At 38.4% G+C, this 14,530-nt stretch overlaps 2 protein-coding genes across 3 annotated transcripts in view; one reads left to right on the top strand and one right to left on the bottom strand.

The window, feature by feature from the left end:
• Positions 1-2,339: 2,339 nt before the first annotated feature.
• The window catches only part of LOC140162534 (ATP-dependent RNA helicase DHX33-like), a 49,067-nt gene continuing 36,876 nt past the window's right edge, over positions 2,340-14,530 (bottom strand). For both annotated transcript variants that reach the window (XM_072185783.1, XM_072185784.1), the window contains exons 21-22: positions 4,363-4,472; positions 2,340-2,591 (exon numbers count right to left, since the gene is read on the bottom strand). In XM_072185783.1, the coding sequence (XP_072041884.1) occupies positions 2,510-2,591; positions 4,363-4,472 (192 nt within the window). In that variant the 3' untranslated portion in view covers positions 2,340-2,509. The remainder of the gene's footprint in view (positions 2,592-4,362; positions 4,473-14,530) is intronic.
• LOC140162533 (uncharacterized) lies at positions 5,785-11,379 on the top strand. Its single transcript, XM_072185782.1, has 2 exons — positions 5,785-5,983; positions 8,798-11,379. Exons 1-2 carry the CDS (start codon positions 5,798-5,800, stop codon positions 10,400-10,402), a joined length of 1,791 nt encoding a protein of 596 aa, XP_072041883.1. The 5' UTR covers positions 5,785-5,797; the 3' UTR covers positions 10,403-11,379.

The raw sequence follows: 14,530 nt of genomic DNA, 5'->3' as shown, positions 1-14,530 counted from the left end.
TGGGCAAGGCACTTTATCCTCATTGCCTACTGGGGGATGGGGTTGGGTTGGATTGGATGTTTGTATAGTTGTTTGTTTCAATGTTGCAATATTGGCGCTGATTAAGCTGCTGCCTACAAATTGCATTGTGTCTGTTTAGTTGTGTTTAATGTACAATTCTAGCAATTTGACCTGCGGGTCACCATTAGAGTTTGAAATAAAACCTTCCTTTTTTTTTTTTTTTTTTTTTTAGAAGTAACCCTGAATAATGTATGGTAAAGGAGGCTAGAAGACCTCAAGTGCAGAAATGACAGAAAAATGGTGCTGCTCACCAGAAGTCATTCTACTGCAAATTGTATTTCACAACTACATGCTGTAACATGCATATCGTTGTGAACAACACAACAACAGAGTGCCCAATAACAATTTTACTATATACCATCCCTCTATCCAACATGTGAAGCCCTTCCGGCATTTCACCGAGCATGAGTAACTATCAAGCTTTTGTATTGTTGTCTCTTTCTGTCAACAGAGGGCGGTGTTACTGATTTTTTAGCAAAAGGTTTTACAGGGGTGTGATTTGTCTGGATTTTTTCAGATTTTCTGGATTTTTTGTGGCCAAAATTTCCGCAATTTTATTGATTTTTAGCCCGTTTTAGGGTATTTTTGCCCAATTTCACGCTGTTTTCTGGATTTGTTTTACTATTTTCTGGATATTTCACAAGCTTTGAATCACACCCCTGGTTTTACTTGGATTCTATTTGGCAATATGCTGTGAACACAACGATATATACACAGCTGTTTTCCCCAAACGTTTGGCAAACAATTGGCAATCACAAACGTTTGTCAAATGTTTGTGATCGCTAAATGTTTGTCAAACGTTTGGCGAAAGCGGCTATGTATGATTGCTTAGAGATCATCAGGAAATTTTGTTCACATGATCCTGCATAAAAGTATTGGCTATGGTGACAAAACAACCATCCCTGTTTTACGGGTAGACAGACTTTTCAAGTAGGGCCGGTCTGGATTTTTTTTTTTTTATGGAGGCTAAAATTGCCCTAAAATATCACCAAAAGCTTGAAAAATCTGGCAAAAATTTGATAACATTTTGCAAACATATTTTGAAAATATTCTAAAATCAATAAATTTTGGCCAAAAACCACCAATTTGAATTTTACATGATTTTAGAAAAACAAGGTTGTTGTCTTTTTCGCCTAAGAAATGTATCAGTGATTCCTGATTATTTCAAGCTGTGAATCTGACCAAAGGCACACTGAACTGTCAATTAATGAGGAATTTATGGTTTGGTATACTTCTGATTAGTTAAACTAGACGGTATATTTATCCCACTATGTTGCCTGCTGCATAGATTAGAGACAGCTCTGTCATTTTCTCTTGTGACCGACCACCTGTATCGACACATCAGCTGCTTTGTGAGTCAATAAGCCAGTGACTGCTATCACTTGCCAGTCAGTTCATTCTAGCCACTCTCTGTCTGACATATTCCAGTGCTTCCTCATAAAGCCACTCTGAGTCCCCGGGGGGGTACTCAGTACAAATGACCATACGGGGACGTGCCGCAAACATGGGTAGCATTTTCAGCCTTTTGGTATATCAATGACCCCTTTTTCAAAGCCTATTTTGGTATATGAATGGGTCCTTTTTTCAAAATTTTCTCGGAAAATATCCCAATTTTTCCTTAATCTAGCCAAAATTTCCCCAAAATTTTGGGAAAATTTGTAAAAACTAACACAATTTGGGTTAAATTCAGTGGAAAATTTTGACTTTTGGTATATCAATGGGTCCAAATTTCTTGAAAAATTGGTATATTTATGGGTCCACTTTCAAATTCTAAGCGGCACAGCCCTACCAAAAGCAAACTTGAGTACCCCCCCACTGGGTCTGAGTCAAGCAAACAAATGTTTCCATATCACTGAAGATCACTTTTTTCAGGCCACTCTCTGTCCAAAGTGTTCCAGTGCTGTACCTCATATTTAAAGCCACTCTGGGTCAGTCAAACAAATGTTTTCTTCTCACATGCTGGTTACTTTTTCTTGCCACTCTCTTTTTGAAGTATTCTGGCGATTCTGGGTCAACAAATATTTCTTAGTCCTTTACTGTAATGAAAGACAGAGATAAAAAGACTAGTTCACATCTGAAATTATGAAAATGCAGTACTGTGCAGGACGGCAACCAATCACGGCACGCCTTTGCCCTGACGTCATGCAGACATGATTTAGTCTTTTTATCTCTGTCTTTCATTATAGTCTTTTGGCCACTCTCAGTCTGAAATATTCTGGCGATACCTCATAAAGCCACTATGGGTTACCCAAATAAATATTTTCTTGTCCCTTGCTATGCTGGTCATTTTTCTGGCCACTCTCTGTCTGAAGTGTTCCAACGCTACCTCATAGAGCCACTATGGGTCGTCATCCAAATAAATATTTCCTTGTCACTTTGTGTTCTGGCACTACCTCATAGAACCACTATGGGTCATCACTAAAATAAATGTGTCCTTGGCACTTGCTGATCATTTCTTTCTGGCCACTCTCTGTCTGAAATATTCTGGTGCTACCTCATAAAGCCACTCTGGGTCAATCAAGCAAACATTTCTGAAATAAAAGTAACAGACAAATATGAATTTTGTGTAATCAACTTCAGAAGATTTTAAAAGGTGGGTCGAGTGTGCATGATCTAGTGATTCTTGCACTTAAATATTGAGACAAATAAAGCTGAGATACAAGAGGAATGGCATGGGTTCTATAAAGGAGATCGCAAGGTTTGATATATAGAGGTCTTATTTTCACTCCATATGTGCATGATTTTTCTTGTGAGGGGGAAACACCCAAAACTTTAATTTTGATCTATTTTTAACTCAAGAACTGCAAGAAATATAAATAGATTATTGGCTTTCTTGACAAATTTCCTATCAGATCAAAGTATTCATATTACGAAGAACACTACAGTTTTTCTACAAATGACTAAAATGTGAAAAATATGGTTCTTGTGGAGTCATGCATACCAATTCGCCAGCGAAGTGATTACGTAACTCCCAGGTAACTGGATCATGCACCTTTTGAAATTGATAGTATAATGCCATTGACTTTGTGTTACGATCATTTCGATCGTGGTGTAGAACTCAAAAGCGTGATCCAGTTGACATGGTGATAATCGGATTACACGTAACACTTCGCTGGCGAATAGGCTTGAACTCTAGATAGGACTCTATAGATTTGGTCGGCCATTACTGGGTCCCCGCTGCACAAAGCTGGTGTTTTGACCGCCCAATTGTGTGAATAAAAGCCGCCTAACGCCTAGAGAAGATGCGAGGAGGGTTAATAGAATAATATATACAATAGAGATAATTATGCAGGTAATCCTGTCAAATCTATACATACATAGTCCTTTTGTTCGCAAGTACTAGACATCCATTTGAAGTAGCGTTTGATATGGTGTATGACTTTATTTTCTTTGTACCGCACATAAAAGGCAATAAACCATGTAGAAGCTGTGTGTTTTGCCGAAGGGAATTCTATTGTGTTGTAAACTTTCATCATTCTTTTATCTATGTTTGTTTTTTTCTTCAGGTGTAAAACGGGTGATGGAATGCAGTTTAAAATTCCCGCCAAGGCCGAATCATTTCACATTTTGGGTGCATTGTACCCAACGGGGACCCAGTTATGGCTGCCAGTAAGGTTTAGGAATGCGTGAAATGAGATTCGTCTATACTTTGCTTCACCGCAGTTGCTTATTTCACTGGACACCCTCTAACCTAATCATGATCAATGGCGGTTTGTGGCATCAGTCATGCTTGAAAAACTAACAAACTTGAGATGAAATGAAGCATAGACTCCGGCACCACAAACAAGACTCTGTTCTGGTGGACTGATTTGGCAAAATTGCCATGGGGGGAAATTGTGACCTGCTCCTACTAAATGACTTTACAGGGCCAAATAAACATGAAACATGAGAATATTTGCAATTTTGAAACAATTTGATTCATTTTCCAACAAATCAAGGTGAGTTTATTTTTTAGTAGTACGTTCCTTGTCCAGGGGAATTTCAATCTAACTCAATTTTCCCACAAGAGCTTACTAAACCACCACCAGGGTTCAAACCTGCAACCTCTCGCACCTTAGTCGAACGCCTTATCGACTGATAACTTGACTGCCTTTCTTTTGGTCTTAAAATAGGCTTTAGCAAAAGAAGATATGCTGAACATGTAATTTAGTTATTGTGTGATCACATCTTATACCAGCTGATATTGGCCCTGGTAACTGGTTTCCTGCCTTTATATGCTGTGTTGCATCACATCAATTTGTTGCTAATTTTGTGAAAATTGCTACCCCCCCAAATGGTGTGCCACTGCATACATTGTCTTACCTCATGTAACACTTTGTGGTCTGGACTAGTTCATTATATAGTAGGTAAGCTGGTTTGCAGTTGAATAGACATGATGAGGGGTGAATGGTTACTGTTTGCTTCCTATCCAACTGAAAACAAAAGCAGAAAGAGAGACATTATGAGTAAGGTTGAAACCATGGCCATGCAGAGCCACTTGCTGTCAAAGTGGACATTTTTGTGTTACATTTATTTTCACGCTTTTTCACATTTCAAGCACCTACAGCAAAAATAACAACAGTTGCATATAGGTTAATGTAAGGGAACAACCCAAAGTTCAATGAAACCCTATAAACCCCCCTCCCCTCTAACGTAAGTGTCAAATATCGAAAATTCCAACCTGTATTCATTGGGCACAGGGCCGTCGCTATGGTCGATAGAGTTGTGGATGGGTGCGACGTTGCTAGGATATTGATCACGTTTAAGAAACAATAATTCTATTTTATTTTGAAATATTTTTCTTCATAAAAACTAGGACTTGCTGGATTTTCAAATAAAAAATAATCAAAGTGCCGTACAGCTGCTTTAAAATGAACTTACAAGTTGCAGGTTGCAGTACTGCCTTCTATATTTATTTGAAATCATTTTGAAGCAACCACTGTAAAATGTCAATATCGTACTTCAGAAAATACTAAAATTTTACAATTATATATTAAATCCTTAAAAAAAGATCAACTGACCGATGTTTTAACTACTTCTTTACAAACGTAATCGGACTTCTTGACCCCTCGCTCCCTAACGAAAGGACATTCGTTTATAGGGCTTAATCAAACTTTTGGGTTGTTCCCTAAGGAAGCTTAGAATTGTGAATTTAAAAACCAAGTGAAGTAGTTTGAAATTGGCAAACGTGAACAATTAATTGCATCAAAATTTACACTTTTCCAGTATCTAAAAGTAAAACAATCCTTGAAAGTAGAATCATTTCCTCAATACCTTAAGGGTGCACTCCACAGGAAGTTAGTTTAGAAAGTTTTTAGTCATCTGGTTGCAATTTGACGCTTGGGCATGATATCAACTTTGATCGGATATCAGCAAATGCTTTTCTACATACAAATACATTATAAGGTGGAGTGTTTCTATATTTTTACAGTAGTGCTTAAAGTGGAGTATGCCTTAACCTCTGTTGTAAAAAAGGAAAATTTCATGTGATTGATTTTTCACATTTGTAAAAAATTCAAATATTTTTCCTTGTGTTTAATTTCACTTAATTTGATTTCACATAAAATGCAAGTTTTTCCATAAATACTTATATATTTTATAAAGTATCCCATATTTGTAATATTACAAAAGCCTACAAAAGCACTGTAAGTGTGAAAATTGATGAAGAACAAAATATTTCACTTCTATAGTACCCCATATCCTGTGCCAACCCGACTAGTTCATATCTAAAATGGCTGATGGTATTGAAAAGGACATTATGGAGTGTGGGATCTGTTTAGATCCATTGAAGTCACCTAAAGAGCTGCCATGCAATCATTCTTTCTGCCAGGAATGTTTGCATGGATACTGTAAGGGCAGGTCACTGATACTGTGTCCAAACTGCAAGAAACCAACGGTTGTACCAAAGGATGGAATACAGGGGTTTATTACACAACACATCAAGGTAAATATTTAATATTATAGGCTGTACCTCATATATAGATTCCTGTCATCTGATTGGTTAAAAGTGCAGTCATTGAATTAGCTATGCCCTCCTTTTTAAGAATTACGTAAAATCTGAACTATTCCCTGGGCAATAGTCTTTTAAAAAGATTATTCCCCGGGCATAGTCATTTTCACATCATCGGTGTGCGTCCCGATCAAACTCTACGCGTGCGATGGCATGTTCACATTACGCACGCAGCGCCAATGCGCTGCCTGCTAGTTGTGGTGATGCGATCGGTTCATAATGAAAAACTTTCTTTGTAAATTTTACCATGGCCTATGAACAATAAAATAGGCCTTTTAACCAATCAGATGACAAAAATCTATATTAATGAGGTATATAAAACAAATATTGACTGCTTTATTCGGGTCATGGTTAACATTATAGGCCCACGGTGATCTCAAAACCATGCTAAACTGCTCAAATAAAGAAAGTCCGCAGTCATGTAACCCGTTCTACATCGAAACCTGATCTTGTTATGACAATTTGATTGATAAAGGCGTGTGCAGAATTTTGTTAGCTCCAATTTGATACCAAATTTGCTACCCAAAACTCTAAATTCACAGAGATTGATCCCTGTATATGAAATATGGTGCATTTTCAAAAGTTGCAAATTAAAAACGGAGCACGCGGATCTGTAGGTGAATGGCAGAGTACGATCATTAACATAGCCCGAAACAACCGCTAGGTCATATCGATCGCATCGTGCCCTAGTATTCATCAGTAAAGCACTGTAACAATCCATGCGTTTTAAATTAACAATTGAATAAAGTGGGCAAACAAGCTTGACCACATTGCCACGCTAAGCAATTTCGACCCGCGTGTATCGTTTTGATTTGCAATTTTTGAAAATGCACCAAATGCCATAAACTGGTATCAATCCTTGTTACTGTTGAGTGTTTGGTAGAAAATTTGGTATCAAATTAGAGCTAACAAGATCCCGCAGACGACCGTATCAATCAAATTGCCATAACAAGATCAGGTTTTGAAGTAGGACGAGTTACATGACTGCGGACTTTCTTTATTTGAGCAGTTTATGTGCGTCTCGGGTCATAGCATAGTTTTGAAATCACCTTGGGCCTATAATTTTAACCATGCCCCTCATAGCAGTCAATATTAATGCTCAGAGTTTTGATTAATTCCTTAAAGCCTGTACAATCTTATAATATGAAATTAGGTAATTTTTTTCAAACCTGATTTTTGTGCATATTTGTAATGTTTACACATGTCCCAACTTGCACCTAAATGGAATCGGTCAAATTTGTTGTCTTTGTAGGTCAACAGAGCAAAGTTCGACATATTATCATAATTTAAAAATCATGATAAAATATCCTCCCATAGAACTGCATGTCAAATGGCCAAAATAACCAGTGGGGTTTCTTCCACTTTACCTTGTTATTTCAACCTAAAATGGACAGCAACCCTTCCCGTCAGTTATTACTAATGTTATTACAACATTTTGAATACAGAATAACAAAATCAAAATTTGACGGAAATCGTACATTAAGGCTTTAAATAATACTTTTTTTTTAAATAGGAGTTTCAGAATAGGGTTATCTCTACATAACTGATGGGACATAGCACTGGACTATTCCAGTTATAATCCATACACCCCCTGTGGAAGACAGGACCTTAATCGCCAAAACACAAAGGGTGTACATTTCAAATAGAATCACCCATTCAGGTAACTCCATTTGAAATTTACACCCCCTGTGTGGGAAATTAAGGTCATGTTTACACAGGGGGTGTATGGATTTCAACTGGAATATCCCAATCTGCTAAACACAACAAGGTAATATTGAACTTGGCTTGTTTTTTATTGACAAAACCCTAGAATTAGGATTTTGTGGTTTATCTAGGACTGAATAATTGATGGATACAGCACTTTAGGAACAGGAAGGAAACAGTCCCATATGAGGGACTGGGTGATTGGGAAACAAGAAACAGTAAAAACTCATAGTTTAACAGTTTTGATGTTTTTTTTAAAGCATGAGCTTTCTGGAGTAAATTAAGTGAACATAAAAGTGCCCAAAAATACATTATTTAACCATCTATTGTCAAGGCAAATCTAAGGGGGAAGGAACAAACAGATGATCATGGTGGCATTGCCAGGTGGGTGGGAAGAGAATCAGATGCAGGAGAGGGGGTTAAATCCTGGCCACTACAGGCTATTCCAGTTGTAGGCATGAAGCCATACTGTAACATTTGCTGAGGACGACACCATCAATATTTTTCAAAATTGTGTTTTTTACACGATTGTAATGTACTTTATTAAACTAACATACCCTGCAAAAAATCGAGACTTTGGGTGCTGTAGTTTTGTCTTGTCGTTTAATTATTACGCTGGAATATTTATTAGTCAAACATGAACGCGATGATCATAACACAGTACGTACATGGCATGTGGGACGTTAATACACACATCAAAGGACAGTACCATAGCATAACTGATGGAGTGACATGCATTGGCGACATCTGCGCTGGTTGTAAATTCCAATTTTCTTGGCTTTACCTCATTTGTTCGGCTCAAAATTAAAAAGGGGACATATCTGACAGGAAAAGCTAACATTTTATGGAAAAGAAATACTAATCTATTTTAATGGAAACGTTACAATATGGCTTTAAGCTCCCACACAAGGAGTGTGAACTTCAAATGGGGTTACCTGAATGAGTGACTCCATTTGCAATCTACACTCCCTGTGTGGATGTATGGATTTCAACTGGAATAGCCCAATATTTTCACATATCTTGTTATTTTCTATAATCTTCCAGCAGGTCACACAAGGACAAACCCAAGACATCCCATGCAGCAACTGTAACCTAGCAGACAAGAAAGCAGCAGTCCGCTGCCTAGACTGCAAGGAGTTCTTCTGTCATAAGTGCCATGCATCGCATGACTCCCTGAAAATCATGAAGGACCACAGAGTCATCAGTGTTGAAGATCTAAGCTCTGGTGAAATTGCACTTTCTTCAGCCAGCAACTACACATGCAAAGATCATGATGGCGAAACAAAGCGGTTCTACTGTGAAACTTGCCAGACCCCCATCTGTCGGGATTGTATCGTGTTAGATCATCGCCAACATCAGTATATCGGTATAAAAGCAGCCACTAAGGATCACATCCAAAAGTTGACGGATCTTACAAAACAAGTGGAATACTCAAGGATAAAATGTAACGATGAGATCAAGAAAATTGACAAAGTGGAAATGACTCTCGCTGCAACATCTACAGAGGTCAAGAAGAAACTGCAACAAATTAAGATCGAATACCAAAAACAACTTGATGCAACCTTCAAAATGTGTGTGACTGACGTAGATGCCATAGAAGTAGAAAGAATGAGGGCGCTACATCAGATTAAAGATGATGTTCAGACAAAGTTATCCAAGATTGAGAACGCTTGTGATCTGGCTACAAAGGTTACACAGGTGGGGTCAGATCATCATATAAGCTCCATCTTCTCAACATTATCCGCAAGCTTAGAAGAAGTTTGCAAAACAACCAACGAGCCTACGCTTACAAATGATGCGCTAGGGTACATTGGTGTAGAATCCTTTACTCAACCAGACTATACTAGTATGGTAAGAGTAAGAAGACATGAAAGATGGAAACAGGTTGCAGAATTCAACACCCAAGATGAATTACCTAATCCATGGGAGATTGCTCTCCATCCCAATGGCGACATTGCTGTAACAAATGGCATTCACAGGTCTGCCAAGATATTTTCAAAAAAAGCGGATTACAAGTATACATTCAAGGGTAGTTTTGATACAAACTTGGATGATATCGTCATCACACCCGACAACCGATACCTCCTCACAGGCAAGCATGAGATTTTATTTTACGACAGCCAAGGCAACAGGTTGAGTTCTACCACCACCTACGATATCACCAACACCCGTTCTCGACCTGTCACGCTTGCAACCGACTCGCACGGTAGAATTATCGTGCTGCTACAAACGGGCAAAACCATTTCCATCCATCATGCCGATGGGCATCTCATGTCAAAGTTCACCACCCAAATCAGACCCTTGGGTCTTGCTGTCACATCGCAAGAAGATATAGTGGCGACCATGGATAACACATCTGTCCAACTGATGGACTACAAGGGTCAAAATATTCGGGTGCTTCAGCAGCCTCCGGACGTCGCCTCATGGTTCCCAATCAATGTTTGCTGTAGTCAGCAGGGTGAGATCTTTATCATTAACTGGGGTAGCCCTAAATCGGTATATCGGTATACAGCGGCTGGGGATGTGTGTCTAGGATGTGTCGCTGTTGGTTTTGATAAACCTGTGGGTATCGATGTTACTGAGGATGGTCAACGCCTGTATGTGGCAGACGCTGATCAGAACATGATCAAGGTATTTCAACGACAATAATTTTAAATAAAATAAATGTAGATATTTTAATAGTGCTTTATGCCGTAAACAGCCTCAAAGTGCTTTACATTTATTCCGCCGTCATTAGAATATGTCAGAACCACATTTGCAAATTACAAATGGTGCAGAATTCATCAGTACAACAACTGTGACTACCCCTAATAGCTTCCCATTGCACCTGGGTGGGGCGAGGCAAATCAGGCAAAGCGCCTTGCCCAAGGGCGCCACACGGTGGTGGGATGGGGCGGGGACTTGGAACCCACACACGACGAGCAAGCTCTCAGATTATGAGTCCAAGGCCGTACCCACTGAGCCATCGTGTCCTCAATTTTATAATTGTTCCTCAGAGTTTGTTTAGAGAACAAATGATAAGAATTTTGGTTGTAACTGTACAAATACGAGGGGCGGACAATTATGTATCTCCACTCAAGCACGACTTTGATGACTTTTACTTATGATAAATACAAGTTTGTACCTCTGTCTTTCAAAACAAATGTGTATTAGTGATATTAAATACTTGACATTAACATAAAAACAATAGTATATGATTTATGGTTAAAAGTAGTGGACGAAATAACAAGCCAGTATTGTTACATAATACCAAATATCTTGTAGATTTGCTACAAGGTCATGTTTTTTATGTTGGGCACCACATGCTTTTACAGGTTTGGTACTATAACTTCAAAAGTTTACATTAATACCCAATAAAAGTATATATTCTGAGAGCATATACTCAGACGATTTCAGAAACCATACAATGGGAGTAATTATACAGGGTGACCCATATAATATACAGGGTGTAACAAGCAAAATAAGAATGAAAATATTAATTCAGTTAGGGGTATCACCCCTCGACGTACATTAATAATGTAACGTTTTGACACATGTTTAATATAGTTAACTTAATTGCCCACCTAGCCATATGGAACTTTTAGCGGTCAAGTACTTCAATTATGTAGATACAGGGTGGTCAAAAATCTGTCAATATTTATACAAGGCGGTTCTCGAACCACGAGTCTCGCCTGCTTTTGTGACCGCCTGCTTTTGCGATAACTGTTGGTAGAGAGGTAAATGAATTTGGCGGTTATCGGCTGGGCACGATTATCTGGCCGATGGTAACTGTACCCACCAAGTTTCATGCCCATGCAACAGTTTTTACTAATATGACCTCAGATGACCCCTGGTGGCCCTGAAATGACCTTCTAAAATTTTGGCTCTAAATGTTGACTGTACCCCTCGTGCTAAGTTTCATGCCCATACGACAGTTTTTACTAATTTGACCTCAGATGACCCCTGGTGGCCTCGAAATGACCTTCCAAAAATTTGGCTTTAAATGTTGACTGTACCCATCAAGTTTCATGCCCATAAGGATTTTGCAGCATGGTCACTGAGTAGGCGAGTCACGCGGCTCGGTTGCTCCACTATTTCTGTTCATTTTACCCATTCCCCCTCGGATTTGAGAGCTACTTTTCCAAGATGAATAATAACCAAGGTTCAGGGAAGCAGAAGAGACCAGGAACACCTGGAGGAGCTCAAGGGAACAACAAGAAAAAGCAGGCTAAAAAACTGGACTTTGCATCGACAACGCAGGAGTTAAGCTTAAGCAGCCATGCTAATTCCAAGTCACAAGCAGACGGCGGCGGCGCTGTGCATGAACAACAACCACAATGGTTTACAGCATACGAGCAAAGGTTGGAGGATCGTTTTAAATCTTTGTACTTGAAGATCAAGCTGGAAGTTAGTGAAGCCCTGGATTTTCACAATGAAGCATGTGATTCCAAAGTGAAGGAGTTGCAATCAGAGATAGATAAGTGTTGGGACAAAATAGATGATTTAGAAAACCGTGCTCGTCGTAATAACATTGTGCTCTTTAATATCCCAGAAGGTTCTGAAGCAAATCCAAGCAACTGCATTGACTTTGTGAACAATTTGATCACAGAATTCATCGACCCCAATATTCCAGAAGGATCAGTTGATATTCAGCGAAAGCGATAAATCACGCCGACTGGACCTCCTAGACCAGGTCAGATCAAGCCCAGACCCATTCATGTATATTTCAACCAATTTTCTCAGAAAGAAATGGTTCGCAAGGCAGCAATTCCAGCTTTCAAAGCAACAAAGTATAAGAACTGCAAACTCTTTGTGGCTGAGGACATAAGCAAGTGTCTCCAGAATAAGAGAAAGGAAATGTTACCTACCTTCAAGAAGCTTCGTGAGGAGGGCAAAAGACCCTTCTTTTCCTACCCGGCCATCCTGAAATATTGGGAAAAGCAGGCGCTGTCAAAGTCTTCAAGATCACACCAGATGTGAATCCTTTCAGTCGTCAGAATACCCCATTGAGGTCTCAGCAACCAGCACTTTAGTCTAACTTTCAAATTCAAGAACTTGAACTTTCTTCAGTGACATTTGGTTGCATATTTGCTTTCATCCAAATATCTTCATTTTGGCAAAACACTTTCATTATCCAGCTTCAGTTTTAAGCGGACATTTTGTGTCTTCTTGCCAGTTTTCTTTGGAAAAAATATGTATGAAATTGAAGTTTAAAAGTTTAAAATTCAAGTCCAACTCTTAAAAAAAAAATTTATTAGGCCATTTTCTTTGGACTTGAACCATTTTGTGAAAAAGGACACTTATATGACGTTATTAAATACTGTTTCTCATGTTTGTTCCCTTTTGCGGGAATTTAGGTGGCACAAACATTGATGTATTCAAGCCAATTGAGCTTTTTATTATCTCTTCACGTGCTGCAATGTTTCTATCTTCTGCATGTTTGCTTTTTGTTCTCAAAAGAATCGATCCTATTCCTTTCCGAGGGAATTATGGAGGCATTATATCAATAGACTTTTAATTGACTTTGAACTTTATGCCTCAAACTTTGCATCTTTAATGTGGAGTAGCCACATGCCACTCCTTTTGATCAGTGATACCTGTCGGTTGGAACTGTGATAAAACTTGAGGTTCCACCCCATGATGTGGTTTTCTGTGACAATTTTGTATTTGTGTTTGTTTTTGTTTGTGTGTGTGGTGGTCTGTTTTAGTGTTTTGTTTTCATGTTTCATGTTGTGCTCATATTTCATGTCTTGTTTTTATTATCTTGATCTTGCCATGATATTTAAATCTTTAATGATCTTTTGTAACTTGTTTCTTTTTTGTATTCCCCAGATATGGCTTTAAAGTTTAGTACTTTTAATTGCAGAGGGCTTCAAGATAATTTTAACGTAAGAAAATTTTCAGTTATTTTCATAAACGTAATGATGATATTATTTTTCTACAGGAGACCCACTCTTCCGTGAATGATGAAAACTGGTGGTCTACCCAGTGGGGCGGTCACTCATGGCTGTGCAGCTTTGCTTCTAACAGTAGAGGTGTTGGGATTTTAATCAAGTCTTCTGTTTCTGTGACTACAAATGCGGTTTTTAAAGATCCTGATGGTAGATACTTAATTCTTGATGTTTTGTTAAATGGTTTACATTTAATTTTAGTAAATGTTTATGCTCCCAATAAGGATGACCCTGATTTTTTCCTGATCTTTTTCATTACTTGATAATATGGATTCTTCTAGTTTTCTTGTTGCCGGTGATTTAAACATTGCTTTAGGTCCCTGGATTATCAAGGTTCTCTCACAAATCATTCTAATATTAATTCAAGAAATGCTCTTGAAGCTTTAATGGATGAATTTAATCTAGTCGATATTTGGAGGTCTGAACACCTCAACACCAGGAGTTATACCAGGCACCAGAAACACCCTGTTGTGCTTTCCAGACTTGATTACATTCTTGCTTCCAGTAACCTGGCAAACAATGTTAAATCATCTAATATCATTTCTGGTGTTAGCTCTGATCACTCGATTGTTACAGCTAAAATTTCAACTGATGTCCATGCAAGAGGAAAGGGCTATTGGAAATGTAACTGCTATTATTTGAGACATGACTCAGATTTTGTTGATTTTATTAAATCAAAAATTACTGAGTTTAAAAATATCCATAGTCAATCTCCTGCAAACCCAAACATCATTTGGGACAGTTTGAAATGTGTCATTACAGGCCATTGTATTGAATATACCAGCAGAAAGAAAAGGCGAAATCAAGTAAAGTCTAATCTTCTAAAAGAAATTGACAAAGTGAGAAA

Source organism: Amphiura filiformis, chromosome 10 (assembly GCF_039555335.1).
Source record: "Amphiura filiformis chromosome 10, Afil_fr2py, whole genome shotgun sequence".
Lineage (NCBI taxonomy): Eukaryota > Metazoa > Echinodermata > Ophiuroidea > Amphilepidida > Amphiuridae > Amphiura > Amphiura filiformis.
This window is presented reverse-complemented; position numbering and strand designations above follow the sequence as displayed.

Excerpts from the sequence above, each read along its gene's own strand:
- LOC140162533 (XM_072185782.1), top strand. The coding sequence starts at position 5,798 with ATGGAGTGTGGGATCTGTTTAGATCCATTGAAGTCACCTAAAGAGCTG. Across the intron at positions 5,984-8,797 it reads TTATTACACAACACATCAAG|CAGGTCACACAAGGACAAAC; the intron begins GTAAATATTTAA and ends ATAATCTTCCAG.